The sequence below is a fragment of the Neodiprion lecontei genome, chromosome 4 (genome assembly GCF_021901455.1).
Source record: "Neodiprion lecontei isolate iyNeoLeco1 chromosome 4, iyNeoLeco1.1, whole genome shotgun sequence".
Taxonomy (NCBI): Eukaryota; Metazoa; Arthropoda; class Insecta; order Hymenoptera; family Diprionidae; genus Neodiprion; species Neodiprion lecontei.
In genome coordinates, this window is record NC_060263.1 from 31,209,284 (window position 1) to 31,220,272 (window position 10,989).

Sequence of the window (10,989 nt, forward strand, 5' to 3'; positions counted from 1 at the left end):
GGCTGCCTATTAAGTATGGTTAGAGGCAAGCCTCGAGGGAAATTCGACAACTCTGGTAGGTATACCTGCATATGTGGATTTGATCGAAATCTTTACACAGAGTTCCTGAGCACGGTACCACGAGATCGAACAGGCTGCTCTCTGATGGCTGAAGGTAATAAGTAATTTGCTCAACGAACGGAACTGAACCGTTTGATCGTTCACTACGAATGGCCTTCTCCATGCATAGATAATCAATTGAACGAAACTGTAAACTCGAGCAGAAAGGCACATGATGGTAATCGGCTTCGTTGTTATGATATAAAAACCGATTTCAATTTGCGATCGCCAATGTTTCTGTCTTTGATTTCGCAGGCATGAATTATTTACCCTTGTTCTCATTTTAATCACTTCTCGTGTACACCCTCACTTAGAGATAAAGCAATTATGGCTACTCGTGTTGGGATGGAGGAATACATTCTTCCAGACACATCATTTTTAACATTACAATGCGTCATATCATCGTGATATCTATTACAAGGCTGCGTATGCTCAATAATTCCCTACGACTTTTCAGCACCAATGGCTACGTGTGTCTAGTATTTCACAAGAGGGATGGCCACGTGATTGAAATGCAGCAATCTAAAATGTGGAGTCAGCAGGCGGAGGACGCGTGTAAATCGAGCGGTTTCAATCCACTGTCAGCTCCATACACGACATTCATTAGTGAGTATAATGAAAGCCTTGATTACGTGACCAAAGAATGCTTGTCATCTTTGCGGTACATAAGCAGATGCACTGCTTGAAATGCGGCCAGATTTTTAATTCTTATACACATTTATTATTTATCGTTAAATTCTATCAACACATAAAGATGTATAATATTCGCGGAGTATCTATACTAATAATTCAGAGCATGAAGGTGTGAAATGCAAGTTATGGAATCAAGTTAATTTATTCAGTGGTATTAACCGTCTATGCGAGAATTTAATTTCACGTTAACAGCGTTAAAGAATTGAAAATATTTCCTGTGTTGCACACGAAATGTGGCCGAAAAAAATAGCGTTTCTACACACAGCTTTTCGTAACGATCAATTGTTGAAGTTAACAATCCTGTAAGAGATCAGAAAAATCGTTAGTCACAAAAACACCTGGGTGTTAATATTGTTAGGAATTATTCGAGACTTGAGCAGATTGTAAAATTTTCTATCACGTTTGGAATTTACAACCGATCCGTTGATATTTTTACTACGGTTATATCGCGTTCCGAAAGCAATAAAAAAAAAAAAGGAAGAGAAGAAGGGTGAGCTATACTTGCCAAAATATGGATAAAAGTCGAGCAAAGCATAATTCTGAGGTTCTGGTTTAACAATGGATACGTGCCTGCGAGCGTGACACAGCGATAAGGAAGCGACATAAACCTGTAGTATCAAAGAATATAGAGAATCTGTTTTACTCACGTTGAAAAGCTTTCATGTTACAACGAAAGCTGGTTTATCGTTAGTGTAAAGCAGATAAATTTCATGAATTTTATCCTGCTTTAACTGTCGCAATTCCGTGATTGCTGATTCGCGTGCGGCGGTTGTTACGTGTCATTTCAACTGGTGTTACCAGTCGTAGTACACAAACCTAATCGTGTAGAGTCTCTAATACAATCAGGGTAAATTTATGCCGTACAGAAAGCAAGCGAAAAACGTAATATACGGGCTCCCATTCTGATAGAACGTAGCAGCCGAGCAGGCTAGAGCCAACGCGGCAACGTGAGGAATGAAGGGCTCTATAAACCCTGTAAAAAATTTTTCACTAGCCATGGGCACTTCATAAATCAACTATGTAGTTCCAATGAACACCAACTACGTTTGCACTTTCGTGCAGAAACATTGAACCGTACCCCTTTTTCAATCTCCAATCTTTTACAGTCTTTAAAGTTATAGAGAAAACTTGAACCCCAGAGTGTGTATTTCAGTCTGATCTTGAATTTTGGAATATTTCTTCATTCTTCGGTCTCATCCTCTCCTTTCTCCATGTACATTTCGGTTCATAACATTCACCTCTTTCAGCGTCCGACCCGATACCTCAGCAATGTCCTCATCTAGGAAGCTACAAGGTCGCTTCGTGGCACTCCTATCACCAGATGGACGGGACTAGGGAGATGCTTGGCTTCGACGAGGAGCACAGCATCGGTGAAAATGAGGAGGATGCCATCGCGCAAGAGGTCAAAGTAACACCGTTACCACCTCCATCCCCCACGCCGTGTCACCAAGACAGTGTCACTGGCCTGGACATTGGATGTCGGAGCTCTCATCGCATGGAGTTTGCAGCCTCCTGCAGGGATGAAGCATTTTCCGGTAAGTCATTATTGTGCTGCACTCGTCGTCAGGACTCGACATCGTGCGGGGAACGGATATCGATTGCTAGGACCTTCTCCGGATTTCGCTATCAGGATACGACTTCGTACAGCTTTCAGAGCAAATCATCGTGGAATAGCTTGAATTGCTACGCTCGCTTCATTACATCGGCAAGTTCAGCAGTTGCATCGCTGTTGGTTTGAAAGAATTTTGACGAGAATAAGGAATCTAAGGCGAATTACGGATTAAAGAGTGTCGGTATTCATGACTTAATATAAGATATCGAAATTTTTCCAATCAAGATAAAGTACGATCGCGTTCAACATACATCAAAATGAGTAAAAACTATACTCGAGGCAGTTTTGGATAAAACTTTTTTGCCCTACGACTATTGCGATAGGTTTTCTGCGCGGTGATATCGCAAAACGGATCTACAATTCCCCTCTTACGTTAGCCTCCAGCTGACTGAGTCGTTCGTGCCTATATGGGCGGCTATAAACTCTCGAAATCGGAACTATGTTGTCGGCGAGTGGCAAGGAGCGGAAGGCGTTGCGACGGCGTGTAATGGCTGATCACCAAGTTAATAGTTATACAGCCATTTTGATTACAGATTATACATACCTACCTAGTTCAGAACTTTGGCATATACGGAACCGAGTCCTGTTCCACATATCTAGAGAATTAAACTCGTGCCTAGTTACACAGAGAATCGGGGAAAGCGCGAGCGTTACTCGTTCTGGCGTGCGAGAAATCCTGATTTACGTTGTTATCGCTTTCCTACGTTGCTTCCTCCCCAGCTTTTGCGTAATTTGCCGGCAAACACTACCCGGTACATAGTTACATACTTGGGTATACCTTGGTACATAGGTATGCATATATTTTTGCCCCTTGGAAGAGAATAATGCGCGTGGGGTGAAAAAGTCGATTCCGTTACCCCGATGTAATTCTTCGGTCGTTTCGAAATTAGCTTCGTTTGTATCATAAAACCCTTGTTGGTATCGGACAACTATGGCTCAGTCATACTCTCATGCAGACCGTTATCTTCAAGACAAGACATTTTGAAGTGGCAAATACATATTATAGCCGTTGGAAGACAGGGCCAGGGTACACATAAAGTTTCAAGAAACAACTGAACACGTGGAGAAAATTTGTCCGTTTCTGAAAGAACTTTTGCTTAATGTTTAAGAAGGGTTCCATCTCCTGTCGAATTAGCTCAGATATCCCCAAAACAAAAGATTATATTTTTACTCGACAAGCTTTTTTACGACATTTTTACCCAACCGCCTGTATACATATAGTACGTGGGTATATGGAATCGTGTTATATGCTCATAAATAATGTTCGCCCGTTTGGGACATCGCTCAGATTTCCAAAGCGTCCGGGTTCGGAACGGGTCGAAAGATCACAAAAAACTTTAACACCACTAGCGTGGCCTGAATTTTGCACGAAGGATCCATGTCAAGGACTTGGGTTTTTGCGTCGACGATTCACGTCAACGATCTGCAAGAATTTGCCAGACGGCGACTCCCTGACGGGAGAATACTTAGCAAAGTATAAATTGATTTCTCTCTCTCTCTTGCTCTCTCTCTCTCTCTGTCTCTCTCTCATCCCCCATAAAACCTGTCACGATCTATTTACAGTTTACTGGTGCCATGGCAGTTGGGAGGAAAATGGCACAGCATATGTGGTTGCTAGTACAGAGGCAGCGCGCTATTGCCTCGTATACAGCGCAACGGCAGCGTCAGTTGGACATAATGACCTCTCAGTTACGAATCATTTCGCTTCTTGTCCGAGGCCAACTCAGCACCATCATCGGCAGCACATTTGGAAGCTCAATCTCACCGCTTACGGTTAGTGCCAGCTGACTTCACATTTTTTCTTCAATCGTCTCACTTCACGTTTCAACTTCGGATAAAATCTTACCTTTCCCAAATATTGTTCAAAACCGATTCGTAGGTAGCATGTGACTATGAAACGAAATTTTTGCTATGGCTATGAAATCACTGCCATCACATTTACATACGGGATTCAGATAATTCCAGTAATTTGTTTCTAATTCGTTGGTAATTGGCTGTCCTAAATTTCGGGTTTCACGATTTTCCTAATACATGAAATTACCGTTTTCACCGGTGTCAGATGAAGTATGAGAATGACAGGATTCATTTTCAAACACATATCTACATCGTAGTTAAAGGCTAATCGAAGAATGAATTTCCCTTTCCAGCGCAATGCGGCAAAGCTTCCTCCTCGTCTTCGTGGAGATTATACTGGCCCAGGGATACTTTCTGTTGGGTGATCCTGTGCTCTTTATTCAGCCGATATGTCACGAGGTGATTGTTCGGAATCTAGGACTCATGGCTAACGTTAACAATTGTATAGTAAACTAACGAGAACAGTAACGATAAGGATAGCAATCTCACAGAAGTAAAGAGAGACGTGACGTCAATGATCGTAGCGTGTAACTTTTACAACCAATGTTAGGATCGACTATGAAAGTCAATGTAGACGGATACAGGCACGACTTTTCAAAGACTCATTACTACTCTGGCAGACTCGAGGGTTTTGCAGGCTTCTACGAACATATGTGTAAATAATTACCGCCACCTTTCCCAATCCCATTTATTCTACAACCAAGTCTCTCTTTCTAGAAGGGGGTGGTGCTATACGCGTTGACAAATATATATTACTTGCCGATCAATCCCAAACCACAGACACAACTGGGAAAAACAAATTTTGGAACTCATTTCGAAACGTGTTAAAATAATGTATTTCAATTTTGTTTTTTCTATATTGAGGAAAAAAAGTGCTGACCTACTTCTTCTAGGTTCTTCTGAGTTCTATGATTTTTATTTCAACGACCTTACGTTAAACTTGAGTAGGAATAACATGGTTTTTGCAAATGTGGTGGTTGCCTGATAGGTAGGTAGAATTGGCAAGGAGTCGTTTTATTATCCGGTACATTTATGCCGGACGAGAACGGTGACGGAGGTCAAGCCGAGGAATAATGCTTTTTCTTCGTTTTACGATGAATTTTTAAAAAATCGGGAAATCACCATACAAGTACACCAATTGTCATCACGATGTGATTGAAAGTAGATAGATGCGTTCAGGCTCGTTCGGTGTAACCGTACTTTGAATCGATGTATAATAAAATAATAAAAGGGTGCTGGGGCCAATAATATACGAATTGAGTGTTGATTCTATGTTGAAGTAAAACTTTATTTAGAAAACTATGGGTCTGCCACAGTTGTAGAGTAAAAATGTCAGCATTCATTCCGAATGGTACGTAACCATATAAATATTTGTCAAATTATCGTTATTTCGATTATCCGCATGCATTTATGCTTCCCGTCGGGTTCGTAAATTGTTTTTTTACTGGTACTTCGGAAAAGTCTTGAAAAATAAAAAGCTCGCAAGAGTAGCTGACTATGAATCCACGTAACTAAAGCAAGAACATTTTTCTTTATAAATGGAAAGTAAGTTGTAAGCAATACATCGAAGATATATATGCTGTATAGGTTAGATTGTGACAACCATGGTGAATTGCTGCAATTTACATGTACCCATAGGTATCATATCTGAGGACGAAAGATAGTTCTATGCTCTTCCAAATCGTGTGTGCGTGTGTGTCAAGAACAGCATTCATTCAGCATTTAAAATATAATTAACTTTAAAATTTTATATTTTCAAAGGTAACGAAAGACAACAAATGAACAAAAAATTGAAATTATTGTAAAATGACATATCGAAAAATAGAAGCGTCTTATATAATTACGACCACGAACATGAAAATAGATCAAACCTGCTACACCCTGATTGTGTTGGAACAGACGAAATAGTATAACTTTACTGAACATCTCAATGAAGGAAAAATCATGAAATTAAACAAATAATGTTAATATACCTAGTGAGCCTGATCGACGAGATATAAATATTTTTAACTCAAACTATTTTACTTAAAAACTAAACTTATACTGACATTCACTGCGTCATGTTAAAGCTGTAGTTACTTGGTCAACAATAATTTCGAGTAGGTATGATGCCCAGTAGTTGGTGTTTGGCTATACTTAAACAAATTGTAAACTATTAGCTGATGTAATTACAAGAGAGTTTCATGCAAAGTTCATAGAGATGGTCGCCTGTGACAATTTTATTTGTGCCTGCGCTTGGTCGCGATGAACCAACAGAACTACTTCGATCATGACAGTCGATTCCTTCGTGGACTTTGATGCCACTCTCAACTTTGTACATAGCATGACTCATTAGTTATTATACATATGTATATATATACATATATATATGTATATGTATATATACATGTATGTAAAGAAAGAGAGAGAGAGAGAGAGAGAGAGAGAGAACTTGTTATTGATTAATTATATGTTTAAGCGATATGGGCATGATGTGTATCTGTTCGACAGTTTACCTATTTATCATTCTTTACCGTGACGACCAAAGTTTTGCTGGCTTATTGTAGCAACAGAAACATACCTGTATACCTATGTATTTGTAAGTCATAAAATTATCATTCTCCTTACTCTTCCATAATTAATACTAATAATATAGCAATTGTTCAGAAGAAGTAAATCACATTTTACTAAAATGGGATCTTTGGGTGGACTACATTTTTTTATTTCCGAGTAAAAACGCATGTAATGACTCCGCGTGACAATCAGATCACCCGTTGTGTACGAATCAAACAAATTGAAGGCATTATTTCGAGAAACAAAAACGTACAGACCATGCCCATGCATTATACATGTTTCATTAGGGTCGTCCTTATTTGGGGTGTTTTCGAATTTTCCTGCGGACAAGGCGGAAAAAGTTTGCAAATAAATCAATAAAAAAGTACGCGAAACCGGGAGCCTGTAGGCCAACCCTAAGTACTCCCGCCAAGGCCATGAATTTTCCCATTTAATTTCAATGGGAATTCGGACTTACTGCACTATTTTTTTCGCCCCCGCCTAAATAGTATTTTGAAAAATCTGAAACTTGGCATATGTTTTTCCTATATTCATAGATATTCTACAAAAAATTGGGCGACTTACAACGATGAAATTAACAAAGTACCAGCGCATCAAAGTTGTGTCTTGAAGTAAAAACTTACCATTTAACGAAATAAATGGATTAATAAATAATATTAAACAATTAGATTCTAACTTTTTCCGCCTTGTCCGCAGGAAAATTCGAAAACACCCCAAATAAGGACGACCCTAATGTTTCATAGTAGCTGGTAAGCATAATTTTTGGTGGACGTAAGTCGAGAACAAATTATGGTTTTAAGTAACTATCCGAAGGGGTCCTAAGCGTTAGTTAATGATACAATAATTGGCGTTATATTTATGTATAAATATTTTTTAAATTCTAATACAGGGAGCGGTCCCACATTGGAGACCATAAATTACATGAAGGTATGCACGCTGTATAGATATTGTGCATGTGAGATATGATTAACTTTATATATAACAAGATTTACGATTCTTGCAGCAGTTCTTCGTGATGTTAGGTACGATATAATATATATATATGCATGTATATAAACATACGTGATAAGTGTTATCTCGCGGCTTAAGAATGAAATTTATTGTTTCATCGATATAGAATCGAAATTAATAGCACGAAACCACTGAAGTTGAGTTACGTAGTTTTGGTGAGCAACTCTGTATGTATGGTAAATGCAGTATTATTTCACAAATTTTTCAGATCCCGTGACCATCTTTCGATTCTGTTTCGTTTATCTAGATCGCTTGACGATTTTGATGTGATTATTTGCTATGAAATATAATATGTCATCTTAAATTTTCACATTATCGAATATGTCGACTGCAACTTCATTTCGATATATCATAGTTAATTTTTTTCTTCTCGATTTACAATTAGTTCGACTTTGCGGTTATTTTGGGTCCTTAATTTGAGATATCGTTCGTGTACTCATCCTATGCAAGAATAAGTTTTCAATTTCTCGGATAGACTCTGATAAAATATAATATTCCTGAGTGATCTATATTTGAACGAGTCTGTGATCTGAGGAGTTACTAACCTTTATTCTCATACAGAACGATTAGTTGATCATTATGGACCAGATCCCAGATTATTTTTCTATAATATTTTGCAATATTCTCTAGATTGGCGTAATTAATTTCTATGAGATTTATGTTATACATTACATAACTCGTGACTATTTTGCAGCGGAAATAAATATAGCTATATTTATTACGTCTGACAATGATCTTCGGCAGTGAACAAAACAAATGAATTGCTATTAGAAATGTACTTCGACACACAACGACTCGATCGATTATAGCCCTAGGTATTATATTTGGTGGTTTTTACGATATTTGAAAAGAAAATAAAGAGCAAAAAAAGGTTATGACGGCTTGAACGAATGATATAAACTAAAATGAATTGAATGAAATTAAAAGAATTTATTCACATGCATAGGGCCCCGATAAAATGATATTTCATGAAAATATCAGCTTCATCATCAGTATGGATGATATATGTGTACGTAGTACACTTATGCACATAGTCTTATAAAAATATTACACTAAGCAAACAATACACATATGTACACATAATATATTAATATAAATAAAAGATATAAATCATGTACAGTATGCAAAGGTGAATTGTAATTTACAAAAGTATAATATTTGAGGACTATAAAAAAATATGAAAGCAGTATATGCTGCACATTACATTTATGTATTGCGAATATGTATGATGCGTGATTTTGAGGCGTATTTATCTAGAGCCCCACGCTTGAAAGGATTACGTATAAGGCAACTCTTCGTTGAATATAATAAGTGTTTTACTATTGCATTGAAATACTAGTATTATTCCGTATGGTTTTTCATTATTATATGATAGATGTTACTTGATAATATATTTACAAACGACTAAAATTGGTCTACTATTCATAACACACATGCATGCACCTTGCGCGCATCTCCCACTTTCCTTGAACTATATGTAAATCTGAACTTATTGGATTGCTCGTTCCCACAAATTGGAAAATCCAGGTGAGAATGTTTCGTGACCAACACTTTGGAAGGAATATTAAGTCTTGTGCGGTTACTGACGGTGATTTTCGGATATTTAAGCTCGCCGCGGCACCACCAAATCACAGCGTGCAAGAGTCGCTTCTAAGAAAAGTCACGTCCATGTAACCTCTGAGACGAATTGATTAGGCGTTTAACGAATGGTAATATACATGAAAACAAAAACGGATTAGTCATGGAAGGAAGACTACACGCAATCTACGTTTCACGTAGAGTGCCGTTGATAGTAGCTGACAGCTTTATTTCATTGTTTCTGGTATTTTGCAACACGCAAAATCGCTCGTAGGTTGTAAAGAAATTCACCACCCTTTCTATGATTGTTTGAGGTCGAAAATCTCCCATCTCTGAATCAATCTATAGGGGACTTTTGACACTATTGAAATCCTATAAATTCAGAATAGTCCACTACAACATGATGAAAACCTTAAGAAGTATGAAAATGGACAGCGAAAATTTGCGTCGTTCGCTTAATCTTTTATTCCACTGTTCATAGTGGCTTCAGCCTTAGATCCTGACTGAAGTTGTGTCCCGATTTAAAGGCCTAGGAAAGTCATTGTCGGCGAATTTTTTTTGTTAGGGAGAGAAAGAACGAAGCTTCTTACAGCTTCGAATGTATTTTAACACACATTTGAAAGGTACGAGCAAAAATTTTAATCATCCAACTGTCGCAGAACGGCAGCGTTATTAGCTGATCCGTTAACTAAAGAATATATCTTAAGGCAAAGGCTGACCATCGAAGGGCCTAGGCCCTTGAATCTGGAATCGGCAGGAAAGATAAAGTGCGTATTTCTTGTCTGAAACGTGGAACCTAAAATCATTACGAATCATGTCGTATCATACATAGAAACCGGAGTTTGGATGTACGGATGTTCAGAAAGTGACGACGGCCAAAATTTGTTTTCTCTTGACGTCATCGATCTAAAATCGGCTGGCCGAATTCCTCAGTCTAGAAACGACCGCGCAGGAGAGCAGACGTATGAGAACCACGCTCCGCAGATTTCGAGTAACGGGATCTCTACCTCCTGGATCCTGAGCTCCGGATCCACTTTCTGGTGTAACTCCAGTTCTAGGACAATCGCTCCGTAGTTTCTTCGCTCAAGGTCCGCTACTTGGTGAAACTCGACTTCGGCAATGAGCGCTCCGATGTTCCTACACTCCAGGTCCGCTACCTGGTGAAACTCGACATTGGGAATAAGCGCTCCGTAGTTTCTGTGCTCCAGGTCCGTTACCTGGTGAATCTCGATTTCTATTACATATTACAGCCAAAAAACGAGATCTGTGTTTTCGCTAGATTTCAGCAAGTGCTCTTTCCTTCGTAACTTAACTCTCCCGTTAATCCCACGCTCTTTTCGCTGCGTTTTCTGAGTTCCTGGGGGTACAATTAGTCCGGAGAGGGTCATTTAAAGCGAATCTCAGACCACAAATTTTCAGCTCCAAAAATGAAGAAAAAGAAAGGCTAACCCTTTGCATTTTTGGCGAAAATTTTCGCGATTTTGAAAAGTGCTGAAATAGATTCTTTCACGCACTATTCCGACGTAATTTTGTGAGAGAAATCGATTGGGCGCAGTCCCAATACGCTGCGATCAACGCATCAAGAGTTA

At 38.7% G+C, this 10,989-nt stretch overlaps 1 protein-coding gene across 1 annotated transcript in view; it reads left to right on the plus strand.

The window, feature by feature from the left end:
* Nucleotides 1-8,713, plus strand: part of LOC107218965 — a 116,335-nt gene extending 107,622 nt beyond the window's left edge. The window contains exons 8-11 of the mRNA XM_015657014.2: nucleotides 557-705; nucleotides 2,040-2,327; nucleotides 3,968-4,177; nucleotides 4,552-8,713. Coding sequence (XP_015512500.1) covers nucleotides 557-705; nucleotides 2,040-2,327; nucleotides 3,968-4,177; nucleotides 4,552-4,661 — 757 coding nt within the window. The 3' untranslated portion in view covers nucleotides 4,662-8,713. The remainder of the gene's footprint in view (nucleotides 1-556; nucleotides 706-2,039; nucleotides 2,328-3,967; nucleotides 4,178-4,551) is intronic.
* Nucleotides 8,714-10,989: the final 2,276 nt, after the last annotated feature.